At 34.8% G+C, this 22,247-nt stretch overlaps 1 protein-coding gene across 7 annotated transcripts in view; it reads left to right on the top strand.

Annotated features, from left to right (window-relative positions):
* The window catches only part of Tomosyn (syntaxin-binding protein tomosyn), a 35,744-nt gene extending 14,815 nt beyond the window's left edge, over positions 1-20,929 (top strand). For 2 of the 7 annotated variants that reach the window (XM_070665758.1, XM_070665763.1), the window contains 12 exons: positions 139-325; positions 4,000-4,305; positions 4,689-5,202; positions 12,076-12,192; positions 12,271-12,390; positions 13,473-13,598; positions 13,739-13,945; positions 14,100-14,208; positions 16,311-16,394; positions 16,749-16,844; positions 17,000-17,124; positions 17,212-20,929. In XM_070665758.1, the coding sequence (XP_070521859.1) occupies positions 139-325; positions 4,000-4,305; positions 4,689-5,202; positions 12,076-12,192; positions 12,271-12,390; positions 13,473-13,598; positions 13,739-13,945; positions 14,100-14,208; positions 16,311-16,394; positions 16,749-16,844; positions 17,000-17,124; positions 17,212-17,465 (2,245 nt within the window). In that variant the 3' untranslated portion in view covers positions 17,466-20,929. Of the gene's footprint in view, positions 1-138; positions 326-1,348; positions 1,376-3,999; positions 4,306-4,688; positions 5,203-7,659; positions 7,706-9,530; positions 10,024-12,075; positions 12,193-12,270; positions 12,391-13,472; positions 13,599-13,738; positions 13,946-14,099; positions 14,209-16,310; positions 16,395-16,748; positions 16,845-16,999; positions 17,125-17,211 lie in introns of all 7 variants that reach the window. The other 5 variants (XM_070665759.1, XM_070665764.1, XM_070665760.1 and 2 more) reach the window with 5 other exon arrangements.
* Positions 20,930-22,247: the final 1,318 nt, after the last annotated feature.

Raw genomic sequence — 22,247 nt, 5'->3', positions numbered from 1 at the left:
AACTGTTGCAATACTTTATTGCAATGTAAAAAATTCACAATTAAAATGACATTATCGTATATCAATTTTGTAAACTGTTAAAAATATTGCGCACCATAAACTGACAGAATGTAAGAAAATATTTTATATTAATTGCAGAATGGCCTATGGAAACGAGTCGGGATTAGTGATAGTGGACATCGTACAGAAGATCTCTTTAATTGTGCTAAACACCAGTGATCTTGGAAGTGGCGACCCTTATCAACGCGTTTTACGAAGTCCCAAACGGCAGGACGAATTAAAACGAGAAAATGAAGACAAGGCAAGAAGTCCAAGTACAGACCAGGTAAAATGTATTTCTTTTTCTACTAGAATTGTGTATTTTAAATTCCTCTCTCTCCTCATCCCTACCCTTAATTTTTAACTAGAAAACCTAGAATTTTTACATTTTGTATTCTGCTTTCTCTAAATGCCAAAATTATTTTTTTATTGCATGGTTACAAAATGTTTATAAAGGCTAATTATTATGAAATTAATTTTCACAGTTACGTAAGAAAAAAAATTAGACTAAAAGTAAAATATGATAATAATGAAACAAACATATTTTTTAGAAAAAAAAAAAATTTATGACGCGCAAGCGTGTATAACAACTGTCTAAATTTTATTTATTTGCACACCGTGGCACATTATTTTTTAATACAAAAATAATTTTAAACTTTTTATTTAATTTATTAATTTTGGTTGAAAAATCTTTCTATAATTTTAATTCTTTATTACAAAATTCTTCTTACAGTTTTATTATAGATTGCAGCATAAATCTTTAAAAATTATATTGTATATAATCTCGTTTTTAAAAATATTTTAAAATATAACGTAAAGCAAAATCAATAAAAAAAATTAAGTATCCATTCTTATGTTGGTATGCACATAAATGTGTTTTCTAATCAAAGAAGATAATAATATTATTTAAAATACAAATTTAATTAAAATTTAAAGTAAAATATTTAAATAATTTAATAAAAAATAATAAATCAAAATAACAAGCTTTTTTTAATAAGTAATAAATATCAATCTTAATTAAAAATAGTTTTTAAACCATCTAAAAATGTGTTCCAACAAAATTGTATTAAATAAGAAACATGACCATCGTTATTTTAAAAATATATGAAAATTCGAGCAGTTGTACCGTAGGAGGAATAATATCTATTTTTAATTTTCAATATGTTGAATATCTTTTTATCAGATGACTTAAACTTTCTTAAACTGAATGAAAAAACGTTTAAAAAATCTACATGCGATTTCGTACATAAAAGAGTAGCAATCTTTTTCCATTGTGTACTCACATATATATTTTGCATTTAATCTTTAGCTAACTATGTGTCTACCATTGAAACAAGTAAGATCAAATATATTTTTGTTGAAGAAATTGTGTTTTTTTTTATGTACAATGTTGTTCTGTTAACTAATATAGAATATTAATTTTACTTATATCGTATCATCTGAGTAGATAGTAATTAATAACATGACGTTCGAATTTTTGTTTTTTTTTTTTTAATCTGCATTTATAAAATGTTGAATGTAGTAATTAAAGACAGATGGATAAATAGAAAAGTAGAACAATATAGAAAAGCAAAATTAATTTCAGAACATTTCATAACAAAGTATTCGTAACTACGATCACGAAAGTTAAAATACATTATACTTTATAATTAATTTAGTTTGAAAGCAAAACGTTACTTTGTAAAGAATGAATGCAACATACATATATTACACTCTTTATAAAAATTAAACATTTGTAAATTATTAATATAATATATATTATTGGAAATTATTAATACAACACACAATAATGCATGAGAAATATAAATGTGCAATGTAAATCTTATGTCATACATTTTTTATGTTTATGTAATTTATGTATCTATGTACGATGTTTTATATGACAAAAAGATATATATCGAGTGAATTTAAGATGTCACTGAGATGACAACGCACCATATATTTAATTAAAAAAAAAAAAATTGTTTTTCTTAAATTCTGCAGTTGAAACTAATGTTGTTTGTTAATATTGTTTTATTAATTTAGTAACAGAATTAAAAAATTTGTTCTATTTATTTGAACATAATGTTAATAGTAGTGTAACAGTGTTAGAAAACAGATATTCATCATGTAGACAATACGAAACAAGTATTCTTATGACGATATTTTTAGTGTATGTACAATATTTATTGAGACAAACAAAATGTGTTTGTATAATAATAATTATAACATGTTTCAGCTACGTATGTACATCACATCAGTAAATGTCAGCATTGTACAATTATTGATGAAATATCTAGCAGGTGATTGAAGATATATCGATACACAAATGTTACAAGTAAAATAGAACATTTTATTACGTTTTTATATGATCAGGTAATAATTGATATTTTAATTTGAAGTTTGTTAAGTATTAAAATTTCCTTTACAATTTCCTTTATGTTATCCGTAGTTATTTCCTCGAAAAAAAAAAAATTAAATTAAATTAATTGCTAATGAGTAACATAACGATTTTATTATATTTTAAACTTTGATACTGAATCAAATTCAGTTGTTGATAAACGTCGCTTTATAAATCCAAATTTTTTTAATGTCACTAAAGTAACTTTTAATTCCCGCTTTTGTAAAAGTAATTTGTTGAATCACAAACTTACAATATCCAATTTTATCCATTAAATAATTAGACATGTAATGTTAGACCTGTAACATTTTTGTATATGCTTGTTCTACTTTTATCAGCGCCTAATACTGTCATCTTACTGATGTAATGCATATATTATGCAGCACATTGTTTAAGATCATCTCTAACTTTTTATGTATGCTTAAAGCAAAGCAAGTGAGAAATATTATTGAACAAATGGTACAACTGTTCGCAGAGCTATTTTATGAAGCCAGTATCCAGTTATCTTCCAGCAATATTTACATCTGTGTACTCGCATGCTTAGTACATATAAATGTTAGTATATTATACATAAAACAAGATTACATATACATGTAATTTTGTTGGTTCTTTTCTTGCTTATATTACATGAACGTGTAGATAAATTTGTTACTTGATCGTTGCACAGATAAAATGTATATGTTAATTCGTCTACGTATAAACTGGTTTCATATTGTATATTTTATAAATTAGGGATCTTTCTTACTAGGGGTTTATAATGTTGTCGCGAGAAATGATATTTGTTGTTTTATATTTATTCTCTTGTGAAAATTGCAGGCACTCTCAGCAAAGATCGTCAATAATTAATATATGAACAATTGTATTTGTTTTTTTACTTATAAATCATATCAAACGTAATGATGATATGTGATATCTTTTAATAACTGTACATACGTGTTTACAACTCTTCAATCAATTGGTTCATTACCCAGAAATTAAATTCAACTTCCGATAAAGATTCAATAGCGAGACAAGTACTTATTCTGAAATACTCTTCATAAAAAAAAAAAAAAAAAAACGAGACGCGATATAAATTTGACATAATCTTCATTAATACAACGATACATTACGATATTTCATTGACTAGCGATATCGAAGGCCTACGTCTCTACGAGCATCTTAGGTATTTATCTAATAGGCAGACAGATTTACATAAAAAAAAGACCCTGAATTTAATTATTACCCTGTCTGCACTCTTCAGTTGAAACTTTTTACGAGCCTGGGAAGTGATAAGTAACCATGTTTGCGATAGCTTTCAGTTTGAAAATATTACGCTTCTTTTTAGAAGGCATGTTTCTACCTCACGCGTTTTTACGAACACGGCAGATCGAATGACCGCACGATAATAAGGGATTAGTCTACACCACTAGTGGACACTTACGGAACACGAACGCGAGAATTGCATTAAAAAAAAATATATGTTTTACGATACGTTTTTAGAATTAGGTCTAATGTATTTCTCTTTTTTTTTTATTTTTTTTTAAATTTTTTTAACTACGAACTGATTGATTGTGCAAAGTCCAACATCTTACATTCATCAGAGCCAGCGAGAATCCGCGATGGAATCTGAGCCAGTAATTACAAGGATAACGGATTCGATCCAACAAGTACAGCAACAGCAACAGTGTCCTCGTACTGAGAGTCAGACTGGAAATAGTAGCGATAAATCGAGCGCGGAGGAAACCACAAACGAATCCAATAAAGCGGGTAACATTCCTAACGGCGACGAGTGCCAGAAAAGCCAAGGTTGGAAAGGATTTAGTCTCAAGAGACAACTAAGCAAAGTTGATCTGAAGATCAAAAATACTTTTACACCGTCCTCGGTGTCTTCTCAGAATGGGGTACTTGTATGTTTTTTTCATACGTGCTTTACTTACTCGTTTTTTTTTTTTTTTATATCTCGCGAATAACGTTCTTATATTACGTGACCTACTGTTACTGCGTGATTTATATTTACGCGAGATATCGCCTGAAAAAAGTTTTTAACATTTTACGATGTCTATTTATTAATTTTTTTTTTTTTTATTTATAAGTTTATAAAAAAGATCTATTTAATTTTTCGCTACATGAAATTACACTTTACCGTAAAAATTATAATCTAAAAAAGAAACTTAGACCTGTGTGCTTGTGTCAGAAACTGCTTTTCTACGTAAAAAGTACATTCCTGCTTTTTTTTACAGCGTACAAATTTTATATTATTTTACAATATATATATTTATGTTTCCGAAAGAGCTCGTCATCGGGGCTCATGCAAGTACCCCAATGCCAGCAGATAGGCAGCGATGCTGGCAATCAAAAGTCTTCCACGTTTTACTGCAATATCAACGAAGCAGCCAGTACGAGTCGTTCGCTATCCCCAGTCGAAAGTGTTGACTCTGAGTCCTCGCTGTCACCGGAGAGCCAGTCTCCAGGACACGAGAGTCCTCAGACCGATGACAGGAGGCGAGAGATCCAAGGGGCTAGAAGCCCAACGGAAAGCGAGAGCGAGAAAACGATAACGAGCCATGACAATATTGCCGGCAAGACCGAGGCGGTAAGACCGATGAATCTGTCTTTGCCCGAGCACGAGGCGAAACCGCCGAGATTGAGATATATCGCCAAGATCAAACAAGCTAAGAGAGAGGGCCGCTTGCTCTCGGTACCGAATCTGAAATTTTCCAAGAACGAGCCGACTGTTTGTGACCTAAGATGCGATGAGAGCGGTACCTCCGAATCGTTCACCGGCAATCTTATAAGAAGATTCAGTAAGTGTTTATACATTTAACGTAGAGAAGCGTTATGTGTCGTCCGTGTGTCCTTAGAAATATATTACTTCGTTAGATTTTCACGTTAAATGTGAATGTGTGCGTGTAATTAATCTTACTAACGATCGAAGTCTTCCTCGATCGGGAAGCGTGCGATTAACAATGAAATTGCATTTGTATCTGTGACTGAGAACATGTGGTGGGTGTAGACTAACCATAGAGAGAGCTCGGCTGGTCCTGGACGTGCTTCTGCCTCTTTTTTTTTTTTTTAACACAAAGCCTAGGATGCTCTTAGATGCGTTCAAAATTATTTTCAGAGGAAACGTTAACACAACTCATATTAACTACATTTCTACCAAAATTGGGTAAACTTTATCGTAAAAAAAAAAAAGAAAAAAAAAATGAGGAAGTTTAAAATAAATCAATTCGTGTGACGATATATAATTTGTAAAAATAAATTCGTAAATTTAAACTTTATTCTATGTTAAATATATTATCTTTTTCTTTTTCTCAAAATGTAAATTCAAAATTTATTATTATCGAGTTGTATATTAATGAAAAATTGAATATATTGCACTGAATATTAATGTATTTTTTAATTTGTTTCTTACGAAGAAGTAATAAGCGAATTTTATATAAATTTGTGTAAAAACATGAAAATATTTTATTACCCAATATTGGTTTTCATTATAACATGTTATCATCGCAAAGGTTTATGTGAAACAGTTAACACTTAAATAAATCGGTCAATACGGCCAGGTGACAATGGGTTTCTAACATGTATGTATACTCTTTGCAGGATAATCCTTGCAATAACTCTTGACAACTTTAAGCTTTTATGAACGATTGATAGATTAGTCTTAATTAAAAAATATACCGAAATAAATATTAAATATCGATAATTTTTAGAACTTTTTAAATTTTATACAGATCACATAAATCTAATACTATGCTCGCATATACATAAAATTGAGTAAAATAGCTAGCAAATTTTCATAGTTAATCATCATTAGTATTTTGCATGTTCAATTCAATGCATATTGATGAGATAGCAATGCAATTACAATGCAATTGAAATATTGTTGATACATGATTTTAATTAATCCGTCATTAAATGAAAGAAAATGATTGATAGTAGCAAGTTATTTTATGTTTAACGTGTATTTAAAGAGCATGTGTTACGTACATTTTAATACGTGCGGTGTGAAAATGATAACTTATACAAAATTATCATATGCACATCTGTTTATTTATATATTTATTTAAATTTTTATTTCTGATTTTCAAACATACCGAATATCGATAGAAAGCAAGATCGATAATTGAACAATTGTAGCTCTTAAAAAAAAAAGGGTTTTGCAAGTGCTTGAAGCATCGTAAATACCGACCATAAGATTAAATCACGAATGAAATTGATTGTTGAAATTTATTGTCTTGTAACGAATTTTTTTATAGTTATGTGGAATAAAGAAACTGCTGTGAAATCTGATCACGCAAAAAAAAAAAAAAAAAAAAAAAATGTAGAGTCTAATATAATAGTCAGTCAATAAATTCATCGATACATTGATCAGACACGAAGTGTGTCGACGTTTCTTCGATTATGAAGAAAAGGCCTTATAGAAGAGTGCAGACAATTCCCCGCTAGAAGATAATATAATACGTGCGCGATCCTATGTTAAAAATGATAATTCTTTAAAATGCATTTCTGATTCGGATCAGAGGAGGGCTTATTATACTTTAACAATAAGTTACAGAGCTCACGGTCTATGATTTAAATGGCAAAGGCATTACAACTTAACATAATAATGCAAGTTTTATTGAATTATGCGAGGACATAACTGAATTTATTGAAACAGGATTTAATAAATTTACGTTTCAAATGCGCGGACAAAAAGTTCTTCGGGAGGAATCATCTATGTTATTGTACGTTAAATTTATACCCGCAAAAATGTATTTCCGATATATATATATATCCTACTTTCAGAAGAATACATTTTAAAGGATGTCAACGCTTCATTAAATTGCATCAACTGCCTTTTCTTAAAGCCATTATCCTGCCGAATCACTCTTAGTTTGCAACTTATCCGCTCTGACGATCGATAGGTCAATAGGTCAGGGAAAAAAAAAAAAAGCCGTGTACATTTAAGATTTCTAGTATTCCCACCCCTAGGTTATCATTACCTGGAATGCATAGTAGATATTTTGAAAGTGCATCTCCTCCCGTTTGGTCTTGGTATCCATTTGTGTCAACTCTATTCCAAGTTTTATGGCTACTTGTAAACATTGCTCTTATGCTCGCAAAATGTGGGAAAGACCCCCCTATTCCCCCCTCACCCCTTCGCGAAAATGTGTCAACAGGAGATAACACGACCCTACTCGTACCGGCGCCAAATCCTCCACTCACAATTTTACACTGCAATGCGAATTTGAAGAGATTCTACTTTAACACTTTTTCAGGTTCAAATCAATTTTGCGGTCTTCCCCGACAGCAAGGTCGATTCAGGTAAAAACAAGGTTTTTCATATTTTCGCAGTTGTTCTAATCACCGAGAGAAAAGTACACTCGTTGAGTTACCAAGATCTCAGTCAAGATGATACGAGTACACAGTACAAATTAATAATAGGCAGAGTTCTTATCGTCTATAGCTCGGTCATGGTAATCCATAGATCGGATTCTATTCGTGAAATATTAGCATCGAGCGTACGGCCCGGCTTGCCTTCAAATCTACATGTAGAATCATTATTTATTTCTCTCTTCTTATTTTCCACTTATATTATCCAGACACCTTTCTCTCGGTAAAACATTTGCTTTCAAAGCTTTTGGAAATTTTTTCGATGGTTTGCACGCAAATAGCAATAGTAATAATAATAATAACACTGATGGTCGTGGCATCATCAACGAGACGAAAAGTCAGCTTTTATTGAATTAAATTAAGGCGTGTGTTATCAGATGCTCCTGACCGGACGTTTTGCGAATGTACGTCGAATTCATTTTAATTCGATTTCTTTTTATCTCGACATTGACTGACTGCTATAAAGGACTCTGCATAATATGCTGATATTCCACATAGCGAGCAACCAAACACGAGGTGTGCAACATGAGTAGGTGTTACATTTCGTTACGTTTTCCTCTCACGCGAGATCTTCTGTAATGTCAGCTTCAGTGCGGACAATGAATCTATTGTATCGAACTTGCTCGACAAGTTTTTGACGGTCGAGACAAAGTCCAATCAAACTGAACGGAAGTGCTTTTTGTTCTATCTGATCGAGGGATCTCTGCTGTTCGTTTCCGCAACGCAGAGTCACGAGGTGAAAGAAATTTCGATTTCTCGATTTTCCTGTCTAATGAAACTTCCGATATGACGCTATTGTGTCACACACTAGTGTCTGCGTGAACTTTCATCGCGCTACTACAGCCTGACGATCGACTCTGACGAGTTATCGCTCCCCGAGTAACGCAGCATCCGCTCGAGATGCAGATGCTGCTCTGTGTCATTTATTGTTAAAGCAACGTGAGAAAAGTGTCGTTGGCTTCCAGCAAAGAATCATATGAGATCGAAGGAATTATGTACATGCGTCATTTAATAGTTGAGACAAATGAGAGAAGAAAGATAATCATATTTTCGATCTACATTCTGCCAGCAATTATTAACTTAACAATTTAATTTTATTGTTATATTATTCATTATTCACAGCTCATTTCTCTTCGATTTTAGGGTGGGAATTTAAATTTGCCTACATAAAAGAATATATAATAAACGATTTACGTTTTTGTCACGTTTTGTCTCATTCTACATCGATAATCAAATTTAATATTTAAAATAAATTCACTGAAATATTTTTAAACACGATACTATTACAGATAACAAATTTTTATCCTATTTCTATTTGATATTTATTACTTTCAATATTTTTCTTAAGCTTGTATGAGATTTGGTTTTAATAATTTTCTTTGTTACTCGATATTACGAAAGTATTTTTTTTTTTTTCCCTATACCTTCATTGTACATTTCAAATCAAACTGCAATAACTTGACGTGCGTTGTATACGTTTTACAAAAAATGAATATAAATGATAAAATAATATGCAAGTATAACGTCTACCCGTGCGATACAAAATTGAATTAGAACATGGAAGTTAATTTTTTTACTCTTTTGTTATTTTAATATTCGATAAAAGCTTGATAGAAAATTCGCGCTTGTTACATTTTCCTACCAGAAAAAAAAAAAGAGAAAAAAAGTTAAATTTATACATAAATTTGCTTTATAAACAAAAAAAAAGACCGATCCGTACGCTTCCTTCACGTTTGACTTGTCGCCTGATTTGTAGATGAACGGGATGTGCGTATTGCCGGTGACAGGAAGAAATACAGTGGGTGTTGGTGGTGAGAGAGGTGACAATGGTGATAATAGTGATGGTTGTAGCACCGGTGGCAGCGGCAGCAACGGCGCTAATAATAGTGACGGTGGTGGAGTCTCTAATGCCGGTGTTAACATAAATCGCTCTGGTATTCGTATCGCCGCTGCCGGCGCAATTAGTAATACCGATGAGGAAATTAATACGATGTCTCGCAAGGGTGTCACGTTAGATCAACGTCACCCGCGCACCCAAGGCATAAGGAAACTCCAGAAGTGTCTGAGCACTACCACTACCAGCCACTTCGAAGTGGACTCCGCCGCGGGTGCTGCTGCCGCTTTTCCGACAGTCTCGCTATTCTACGCTCAGCGTAGCACGGAGATGAGAAGCTACCCTTCAGCCGTCCCTCAAGCATCTTTGAACTACCAGAATATCCTCACCAACACCAGACAGTATAGCAGCTTTGGTAGTATTACCGATACAGCCCACTGTAACTTTATTTATGTATGGACTATAACTACGTAGCCTACCGATATATTGTTCTTTCTGTAACACCGAATGGGAAAGCTACTTCTCTCTGATCGCTTCTTTAGTTTGATTTCGTTGTGACTATAGAACGACTCTTCTCGGATCGAATTTTTTTCAAGTTTGGCGAGTGCGGATCTCCGCGCAACGTTGCTACGTATTGAATTACGCAAAATTCGAAATAATTTAATTATTTAACATCGCTATTTAATTTTCTCCTCATCCCGCGTGAGAGTTTATGTATATTCTCAGTTTAGTCTTATATTATCTATTCATATATTTTATTTTGAAATAAGCGTTGAATTAATGTTGAAACCGAGCCGCAACGTAAGTTTCTCTTGTCTTTTTTTTTATTTTTTTTTTTAAATATTTTTTTAAAATATGTTACAAATTTGATGTGTTGAACGTTATCGTAAGCAGCGTTGTTCCCGAGATCTTTCCAGCACGACATACGTTTTTCTATTGTCTAAACTCAATAGATACTGTCTGGTCTTTACCTGATCTGACTGTAAAAGTGACTTCGGTAGTTCTCACTACGATGCATCTCTTTCTTTCTGACTTGTATATGCTCTTTAGTGGATCTTTTCTAAATAAACACGAAATGGCACACGTCTAGACTGCGTGATCTCTAGTTGTCACACTGCACCCTCGAAAAGAGACACTTTTTCCTGCTCTTTTCGTTTTCGCCTATGTGGCAAAGTTTTAATTTTTGCTTTCTTTCTCTCTCTCTTTAAAATTTTTTTATTTTTAATAGATGTGGTCTATAACGTTGCATTTCTAAGATAATCTCTCAGCTCGATGCACAATCTAAGACGCACCTAATGTGAATATACTGACAGGATGGAACGTGCACGGGGAATGTGCAAACATATCGGAGAGACCGAATATCACCAGTTAACATCTCGTCCCGAACAACACACGTCTTTATCATAAAGCTTATCGTTCTGTCCGCATTTGTGAAACGATCCTTTCGCATATTAATGTTATCTTCTATCGTGTTATTACACGGAAACTGGGACAACTCTCATGCAACTCCTCTAAAGCCGACTGTGATACCGCCCGACGTCGCGCCGCGCGTTAATTTACTTATGATTTTTCAAGAGGCATATTATTACCTATCAATAATTTCAGATCATAGTTTTCTGTTGTAAGAACAATCTCATATTGTTCGTATATTAAGTTTGAAAGCTAAGTCGTATGTCACATCGCATTGAGTTTGATATTCAACATACGTTCGATTATTTTTTTTTTTTACATATTATTTGCATAAAGTGTATCTTAAATTATTTTAATCTCGTCTTCAGGAAATCGTAAGCTAATAGATAAATTGATTCAATTCAATATTATAATATATGAAAAATTTAATCGATGACACCTATCATCAACACACAATCCGGTGATCGGCCGGACGTTTCACGCGTGCATGCAAGAGTGATTCTTCTTCGCGTCACTCGTCTAGTTACTCAAGATTGGTTTAGTCTGTCAACAACTTTTCTCTACTTCTACGCTAATTAGACGTGGTAGTATGCGTGCGCGTGTACATGTGTACGTGTGGATGTGCGTGCGTCACTGTACGTGTCTGTGTAAATGTCTCTGACTTGATTGATATTCGTGAGTTCTGATGAGTTTAAAATGTATGAAGGATAATTAATAAATGACCTGCAATTCGAAAGATCTTGATCGTGATAGTTGTGGTTGTTGCTGTCGCTGTTATTATTATTATTATTGTCATCGCCATCATCGTTGCCATAATCAGCATTCTCATTATCACGATCATTATTATTACTGTCCTCTTAAAGCTGCGCTGTCTCTGATAAGTGTTTCTGACTTCGCTAGTTACACTTTACGATTTACACTACGTAAGAACGATGTAATCATGTCGACAGATAATTTCGATAGTCATTGTGCATGCTTTTTAGTAGCCCGGAAAGAAGTGGCACCCCTTACTTAATAAATAATCGAGAATTTTCTTTTGGGACCGCTGGTCGGATAGATAAATTTGATGGCTCTTTTCAACGATCAAGGAGCTCGAGTATGTCGTCTCTCGAAAACATCACCACAGAAACCATAAGCTGCCTTACATTTGCGGATTCTTATACGAAAAAAAATGGTACGTAAATCGCCAAAAACGTAGGCTTTTGAAAATCGTTAATCGCGATTGTTTAAATAATTTTATTATTTTTTACAGATACAAACGGCATGCCGACGTTATGGATTGGCACGTCTCTGGGATCTGTACAGACTGTTATATTTAATACGCCTCCCCACAGCGAACGTCATGCTCACCCAGTGGTTGTGTCTACTTGTAGTAAGTAGATTTCAATTTTATATTTACTAGAAGAAACTACGCGCGCGCTATTTTTTAAGAAATCCCACCCGATTGCAAATTAAAAAAAAAAAAAAAATGATGCGACTTACCGATCTGCATGAGCTTCAGCGGAGTTGAAGAGCTCTGCCGGTGACTGTAACATAAAAAAGAAAATATTAATGTAGACATATGTAGACAGTTTATTAACGAGATTAATAAAAAAAAGAGATTTTTTTTTTATTTATACTTACTTAAAAGTTGCTCCGCCGATGCAGGATGCCTATCCGAGGCCTGCTCCTCCTCTCAGATGGGACGTGTCGAGTCCTCCTTCCGCGCACGAGTCACTCGCGAACACCCCGACCGTGATTTTACAATCGCGAAAATGATGTATCTCTTTCGCGCGTTCCTATTCGGCACTCGCGTTTAGAAAGAACCGTCCGAATACTGTACGGAACTCCCGGTACGACCGACGAACCGGCTGCGGTTCGTAAAATTATTATTACGGGCGGTGACGGCACTTTCGATGACGGCGGTGAATGCAGCTGCGTTGATCTGTAACAAAAAGAAATATAAAGTTTAATCGTAGTCGTCGTGCCGGAAAGGGTTTACGTTAAAGGAAAGTGCGAATTACTTTTGGTACGGAGACACGTGCTTGCTCCGCAGTGTGTAGGACGTGTGTGCTCGCGCGACCGCTGGAGAAGGACAAAGCGAGAGTGGAAAAATATACCTAGCGCGCGGCACGTAGGCTCGCGCGCTCGCTCTCACCCCGTCCCCCCGCCTCCCCCGACCCCCCGCGCCTATCTATTCCTTACTTTCGTTCGATTTAATTGTAATATTTAATTAGTATGTCCAGACAAAGACGGTACTTCCACTAGACCGTCCTCGATCTCGAAAATCGCGAAGACCGTCTTTGCCTGGGCATATTAATTAATCTCTATAAAAAATTGGTGCGTTACGCATGAATTTTTTATAGAGAGGAATACTTAGTTAATTTTTTTCATAATTTTGCAGTTGTAATTTTCTCTTATTTTAAAGCAATTGTCGTCGCGGCATACAATTTAACGCGTATTTTCTCTGCGCAGATGGATCTACCTTCAAACTCAAAGGTTGTATCCTATCGATGTCGTTCTTAGATTGCAACGGCGCTCTGATCCCGTATTCGTACGAGTCTTGGAAAGACGAGAGTACGGACGGCAAAGAACGGAACAGTAAGTTTTATTCCTTACGCTAATTACGTACAGTCACGAGAATAGAAATCGATCTGCTTTTATATCCCACGATTGTTACATTTTCTTTCAAGATTTATTTTACGCGCATTTTACATTAACGGTATGGATTTTTCTTAAAGAGAGTCAAGGGAAATGTACAAATAGCCGAATGTCGCCATCGACGAACACGCAAGTCAGCGGAGACAATTTCGAGGACAGACAATTCGTCGTGCTCGCGTCAGAGAAACAGGCGCGAGTTGTAGCGTTACCCTCCCAAAACTGTGTATATAGGCAACAGCTGGCAGACAGTCATATTGTAATTAAGGCAGAAGTTACATCATTGAAAGGTATAATTAACGTTTCTTTTTCATTTTTTATAGGCGAATAAAAATATAATTGATTTATTACTTTTGTCACATGATTATCTTGAAAATGTGTATTCTTTTTTTTTTTTTTTTTTTTTTTTGCTGTAATCCATTTTCACGAAATATTTTTTACTAGATAACGTCTGCCTGGTATGTTACGTTTCAAATGGTCACATCACAACGTACAGTCTGCCCAGCCTGAGACCCTTGATAGACGTCGATTTTGTACCTCTTATAGATTTGAGGTAAGAATAGTAACTCTGAACTCCTTCAACTCTTATTTTAGCTATCAAGGCAATATTATAGCGGCAATATTTGCACATGGCGAGTTGCACTATATGCTATTGTAATATCGCAAAAATTTTTCACATTTTTTAGATTTAATATAATATACAGCTACATTTTCTATAAAAAAAAAAAGAAAAGAAAAATGATTGAAAATTACATTTTATACAGCTCCGAATGATATATCGTTTTATGTAGATTAAAGTAATATTCACTTTATATCTATTTATAACGCTGTCGTAAATTGGCGATGTTAGTAATAAGCATAATACTTTTAATAACTTAATCTATTTTTATAAATAGAACATTTTTCTGCATTTAAAACCAGCAAAATTAGCTTTTCAAATAATTATAAGCTTGCTAGAATTTATTTCTATCGTTAATTTTACGTTAAAAATATAATAAAAAAGAAACTTTTTTTTTTTTCAAGTATTATTACTAAAAAACTGTATAGTCCTAATGCTTTACATATAATTAATAGGTCAAAAAAGATGACTAACATTATTGATATAAGTCACAATTGAAATAAGTCACAAGTTTTTTAAGTGGTATTTTATGCGTAATCATTGCTTCTCATTAGAAAACAGAAAATAGGATCTAGCTTTCAAAAGGTAAAGGGAAGTTCTAGACATTTTTTATTAAATTTAACGATGGCGGTGAATTTTTTGTTATTTACCAGCGAGAGCTATCTACTGCATTAATATATTTTTAAATCAATATCTTAAAGCTTTTGCAGCAAAAGTTATCTTTTACATTTCTGCAGCTGATTATTGAATTTATATATTTATTCATTAAAAACAGCGCATGAAACTGATTAACCTTGTTAAACATTTTTATTCTCATGATCGTTTAAATTTTATATTTATTCGCAGTAGAACAGTAATAAATGCAAATTTGAAATCCATCTGCTAGCATCAACGAATAAATCTAGATAAGGTATCGAAGCTAAAGATATATGCGCTACTGAGACATAAACAGTATTATAGTTGGCTATCAGGTACTTTCATTTTCAAGAGTATGTCGATTTATTATTTCCTATTAAATTCTATTTAAAATAGTGCTCCTATTTATATATGTGTATAACGTTCTCCAGAAGTATGCAATTATAATATCAAGTACGTGAGCTATAAGAATTTATAAAATTTATAAAAATTTGTGTAATTACACAAATTCTGAGAGCGTAAATTTATACATTACTAAATGATGTAATTAAAAGTGGATAATATGGCATACTTCTGGATATTTCTTTATATATTAAGTAGGAATTGCGCGAATGTTTAGGAAGTACATAAATTCGTAGCTCATTTTTTATATCCATGTTAATAATTCGCTATTTATGAAATATCGCCTAAAAATGTATGAAGAGTTGACGATAATTTATATATACGTATATAGTGCTCTATATTTATATGAATATTTATCAAGAAGTGAATTAATAACCACTAACGATAATATTAGCATGCGACTTTTTTCTGCAATAAGCGCACTCGTTAACCCTTAACACAATTAGAGCATGCGTCATTTGTAGCATTTTTTTATTAGCACTTCTATTGCACTCTTTATCTTGGAGCATATAATCTAGATTCTCAGAGAATGCAGCGTTGTGAAACGAATGAAAATGCGGACTTGCTTGTTAAAATTAAAATCGGAAATACTCTCAGTCTCACGGTGTTTTACGATTCACTTACGCACAACGTTTCACAACCACGCGATATAAAATTGTCTATGGCAATTCTTCATCTGCAAATTCTAACTTTTCTTTTGAAATTTTTCTATCTCATTATATGTACCATATCTGTGATTTCTACTTATCAAAATCTGGCACTACACTACGAACTTTCAGGCAACATTTTACCATTAACGTCTGTTTCACTTACAAATTTTTCTACATAAATACAAAAAGAATAATAAGATATATATTAAACGGATATGTAGAGTCTCCTTGAAAATAACTGGGCTGGCTGTCTTAAGGGTTAATGGCTAATTAATGATAACATAAATCTTATATTGACCGTGTACGATTAAACGTTCACTTTCCTCCTGTCTCTGTAATCTCTAACAGTTTTCAGACTACAAAACACGGCATTGTAGACCCCATGTTGAGCATATGGGGTCATCAACTCTTTGTTAATGGCGATACCGATCAGTAAGTCATCTAATAAAGTACAACTAACCACATGTAAAACCTTGACACAACACAACACAAGTGCCTTGCGTGCAACATACTATTCTTCTACAATATACTGTCTCCTTTCGATTTCACGATTTTTATTTCCAGCTTCATAATGTTTCATATAGGAAAGTGTTCCCCGCGTCACCTTCAATCTCTATTACTAACAACCTGATTTTCACCACTTACCAAAGCTTTAATGCTATGTATATAAAAACGCACACTGGACACTCTTTTACAGTTGTACCCCGATATTGTCATTTTATATGCAATTTATTACGTATGAAACAACGCATTTCAGTAAAGCTGCCTTGTGCATATTTTTTACAGAATCGCAAAGACGCTTTGCTTCAGTAATCGAGGCCACGGCTTGTATCTATCGTCACCGATGGAAATACATAAGTTCTCCATTTCGAGTGAATTCTGGTAAATATGTGAATCGTTTTTCTTTCTTTTTTTTTTTTTTTTTTTAGCTTTAGTTTAGTGAAGTAAAACTATTTTTATATATTGGATTGATAATCATGTATTTTATCTACTGTTAAATATGATTCTATGCGTCAATAACGTTTTTGTTTGATTAGCGGTGAATTGACGGAGATGATGGGTGATTTGTTTATTGGCCACGACATGCCAGAACCGCCTAAAGAGGGATTCTTCAAAGGTTTATTTGGTGGTGGTTCGAGGAGTCTTGACCGAGAAGAGTTGTGTAAGTAGACTTTTACTTGTTGCAAAAGTACAGATTGAAACTGAAGGAACTAGAGTAAGCTAATATCTAAATCGATACTAATTTCAGTCGGGGAATCCAGCGGTCGTGCGTCGCGCACAGTGGCGAAACATATTCCAGGACCAAACGAAGCTCTCCGAGAGCGGGTCTCTAGCGCAACAGGCGAGGTAAATATAGCATACCAGGCGGTCATGGAGCGCGGCGATAAGCTGTCGCAGCTTGAAGAACGGACCGCGCGCATGATGTCGGAGGCCGAGAACTTTTCGACGAGCGCTCACGGACTGATGCTCAAGTACAAAGACAAGAAATGGTACCAGCTATGAGAATGTCATTCGGCCCGAGTCCGACGGTACGACGTACGATTCTTTAGTTATTTAGCGTTCGTGTTTCGTCTATGAGTTTTATTCTATTAAGAAACTAAAAGCTAGCTGTACTACGATTCTCACACACGCACATATGGGAAACATCTACACGAGGGGAGAGAGATAAAATGGGTATATGTAAATGCCATTACCTGTGCGACATGATATACGCACATGCTGTAAACATATATATCGGGAGAAAAATCATATATTTCAAAAGAAAAAAGAAAAAAAAAAGAACGGAGTAGTATGGCGATGATCTCTCAAATGTGTAAATTTTGCGTATGGATGAATAAAAAAGGGATGTTGGAGAGATAAGCGGCGGAACGCCGCGACGCGTTTTTCGCGGATGTGACATGTACGTATAATTATTTAATATATGAAATACTTACTACGCAAAAATGCGACATAAATATACGCGAGTCAATATAAGCAATTATGTAATAATTCGCCTTTTAACCGGTGGCACTCGTTAATTCATTCGGACGTCCTGTGAGCGTGTTTAATGGCGCCTTGCCTTGTTTGCTTCTCAGCAAAGAATTGCTAATAAGTATTTGCGAACGTCACATTGTTGCAAAGTTCAAGCACTTAAGCTATTTCCGAGTAAATGGAATCGAGTGAAATGATAAGAATCGTATTAATCATAAATCAACTAAAAAGACATAGTACTTACATGCAAATATATTACATGAGTTCTCCTGTATTAGATTAATATTATATATATATGTTATAATGTAAGAGAGAATATATATTATTGGAACAAAACATAAATGGCTCATATACTAATAATGCCATAAAAAAAACTTGCAACGTTAGCAAAACGTATTCTAGTGAAAAGTTGTTACTGATTAATAATTTTTATTCCACAATGTAAATTTTATAATGTCGTACATACAATGTAAGCTGACTTGTATTTAAGTATTTATCGTTACACGATCGTAGAGACTTTCATAAATATGCGTTAAGAAATAAAATGATTAATACGATTCTTAAGATTCGTAAATCTATCATATTAAACGAGCGCGAGTAAGAAATTTGTCAGGCTCGTCAGAAACGATTTTGTGAATATTTAATGAAAGTTAATGAAGGGCAAGACGGCACAGCGACACTATTCCGAATGCATTGACAATAAACGTAGTTAATTATTCGGTGAGAAAGAGTAAATTGGATAAAAGTTGAATGCAATGAAATATATTTTATCCAGAATGGCGGGTGTTGCGCAGGCCGCAAAAGCTGCTATACTCGCTACGCTGATAAGAATGTATTAGTTGTTATCGATTGTAGTTATCGCTAGACGTGCTATGTATATATAAAAATGAATACAAGTAGAACAGATTTCGCGTTATAAAGCTGTTTATATAACAATGTATTATGAGTTACGCTGTTTCGATGCCGACGATAAGTTCAACTGGATTTACGCCACATCTAACCAACGTGACATGAGTTTTAACTATTGTAAATTTAGCACAACATATAGTTTAGATTAATTAAAAAAAAGAAGACAATATATAAGATATAAAATATACATATATAAGTAACCACATGTATATGCGCGCGAATGTATACAGGAATGTATATCTACGTGCACATATATATTTGGTCATATGTATACGTTATGTTTATATATATATGTATGCGTGTGTGCGATAAGTTTGTTTGAATTTATCGAGGCTCTGAATCGTCGTACTGCTTCCATAGCAATAACTGTATAGTTGATGTTTATGGTACTAATCACTCGTATACTTAATAATGTGCCCGCAGAAGATTACTTAGAATGCATTTTTCGAATTGATTCGAGCTCATGATATAATTTCCCTTGGACAATATACACGTATAGAAATCCGTTGTCCCATTACACACTTTTATCACGGGATGTCTTCACTATCGATTACTAGTACAAAAAAAAAAAAAAAAAAAAAAAAAGAAAAAAACTCGCGAGCTCGTTCGCCGAGCGAATTGTAGTATGCGAACCGTAGATGAGAATCCATATTGATGCTGAATTTGTAATACGTTCGTGAGAGTGCGCAGATTAATGATTAATCTTGACCTCCGATCCCGTTTCATCTAAACTGCTAACTCTGACAAACGTTCCACTATCTTACTATCTAGAATTATTATTCCTCGAATACCCGACACTCAGTATGTAAGCAGTTCACACACCCACAATGGTAGATAAGATATATTCAAAATAAAATATAAAATATCTTAAGCAGCGGAGAGATTTGTTAATGCCCGAATTACGAATGCCGGTATATAAATTAGAGGAGAGAGGTGTTCTTTCTGAGCGAAGGACCGTTTACCGTTGTAACGATAGAATAGATAGATTTAATGTGAGCTAGTTACAGGCATATTAAATTATTATTTAAATGTTGCAGTAATATATTCTAACATTTGTTGCACAAAGATTATATATTCGTCGATAGTTTCTCGTTACTTATCAAATCAAAGAGTTTAATCATATCTCAAAAAGTATCTGATAACAACAATTTACTACTTTACAGGCCATAGTACATAAAAAAAAAACCTTCGACATGAGAGAAGCACTCGATGGCGATTGATCAAATTGTTTTAGTTCTACCGTTTTATATTTTTTTATGTACTATAGTCTCGAGACCCAGCAAGTGCTAATTATCAAACCAATTTTTGACTCTCTCTTTCTAGCCTATATTTATTCTAATTAAATCAAGTTTCTTACTGGAATAGAAGAAGAGACCTTTTGTTTCCTATATTGTTTTCGTTGTTATATCTGATTAATAATATATTGTAATATATAAGTGATAGCATACAACAATTATAGAATTGTAGAATGTACAGATATGTCTAAATTACAGGTAAATATATAGCTCACATATACATACGACATTAATTAATTTCCGGCACAATCTACAATAGATTATCGTTGGGCTGGACAGAGATAAACGGAATATACACGTCTTAAAAGTCTTTTAGTCATCTGCAAATAGAGATACCTCGTACCATGTAGCTAATCAAGTTTTGTACACTAACGTCTAATTTTTTTAATTATTAATTAGACAAGACTAAAAAGCAACGGGAGAGATTTCTTTCGTGTAGCTCGTCCGAGATTGATTGTCAATAAAACGTGTCATGTTCCTCTCTCTCTCTCTCTCTCTCTTTTTTAGAGTTATGATATCTTGTCTTCTTTAAAAAGGCTTTGATATTATTGCAAACAAATTTTTAATTCGCGCAGGTAGTACGCTACTAAATTCAATACTACAAAACGAAGAAGTCTATCTTTAAGTGCGACGAAATACCTAATGCTCTCGATTTATACTATTAACAATTTAGTAGAATTTTTATTTTAACAGATAGACGAGAGATCTAAGTATCATCTTATAATTGTAAGAGTACTGCCTCGACTACAGACTGTATCTTGGCTCCAATTTAATAAATGAGTTTTACTCGAAGTTCAAACGCGAGAATATCTTTCTTTTTTTTTAAATTTTTCTTTTTATGATCCCTCCCGAGTAACATCCCTATGTGTTTCTCTAAAAAAAATTTTAATTCTGTTAGCTATTGGATGCTAAGGCGAGCAAATGGAAGGATACTGGGCGAGTGGTCTCCCCATGAATTTTAAGGAGAAAATCGCCTAGGTCAGACCTCTTCGAGTTAGCTCGTTCTTTTTGCTCGTCGCTCTTTAAGCGGAAGGAACGGTGACTGCTATCGACATCCGGCCCGTAATTAAATTAATTTCTGCGTCTCCACCTTCGCCGTTATAGGCACCGGCGTGGAATAATGCACCGGCGCGACGCGCTGCGACGCGAGCCCGGACGCGGGCGTCGGCGAAGGTGCTCTCGACCGCACACTTCTCATTTCCAATTTAAAAATAATGAGAATCCACCGCGAATAGGTGAGGCTGTCGCGCGCAGGCCACCCATTGACTATCCCCGGCGTCTCGGCCGCGCGCGCCAAGTGGAATGAATTGAAAAAAAATTCAATTTAGCTGCGGGTTATACCGCATAGCCGCCGCCGACTCGCCGTGACGTGACGCGACTTTTCTCGCCATAAAGGGAACAATGGATCGAAATTTATTTGTCCCAGCTATTTATCGGAGTCGCGCTCACCCGCGAGCATCCACGAACGGAGCGACTACCGTTATAATCTTCATGCTATTGCGGCCAGGGCGAGAAGGTGCAGATATCCGGTGCGAAAATTGCGCGGATATTATTTATACGGATCTCGTGAGCGTCGGGAATATACGGGAGGTGCTGGCTGTGGGCGATCGTTCTTTCCGATCGTTACGGGCGATTCAACGCGCGAAGATCGAGGATCGTTTTCACGCGGCTCGAATGACAATACGACTAGGCGAGGAGGGCCTCGGGTCGGTCGGTAAACGCCAGTAAATAGGAAACGAATAAAGATCCGAGCGCGAAGAAGCCGGCAGTCTGTCTCGGGCGCGCGCAATAAAATGTAAATTCGCGGCAATTCGCGCCTCGCCTCCGCCCGCCGCCGGGGTATCGGCACCCAGACGCCTTCTCTTGTCCTCCCGTTCCCCGAGATCCCGCGTAACGGTGAGTAAGTGGCGAGTGCCGGCAAGGGGGAAGGCACAGAGCCCGCGGGCTCCGGCGTCATTTGCATGAGTAACGGCGGGGAGCGGCCCGGAACGGCGAGGCTAAGGGGTAGCGAGACGAGTAATTTATAGTCAATAATTCTTGCCGGGGCAATTTTCGCATCGAGCGCGAACGTTTCCTCGGGACGACGACGAGGAGGCGAGGAGGGAGGAGG

This window comes from Cardiocondyla obscurior, linkage group LG14 (genome assembly GCF_019399895.1).
Source record: "Cardiocondyla obscurior isolate alpha-2009 linkage group LG14, Cobs3.1, whole genome shotgun sequence".
In the NCBI taxonomy this organism is placed as follows: domain Eukaryota; kingdom Metazoa; phylum Arthropoda; class Insecta; order Hymenoptera; family Formicidae; genus Cardiocondyla; species Cardiocondyla obscurior.
The sequence above is the reverse complement of the archived record's forward strand: the minus strand, read 5'-3'. Positions and strand labels throughout refer to the sequence as shown.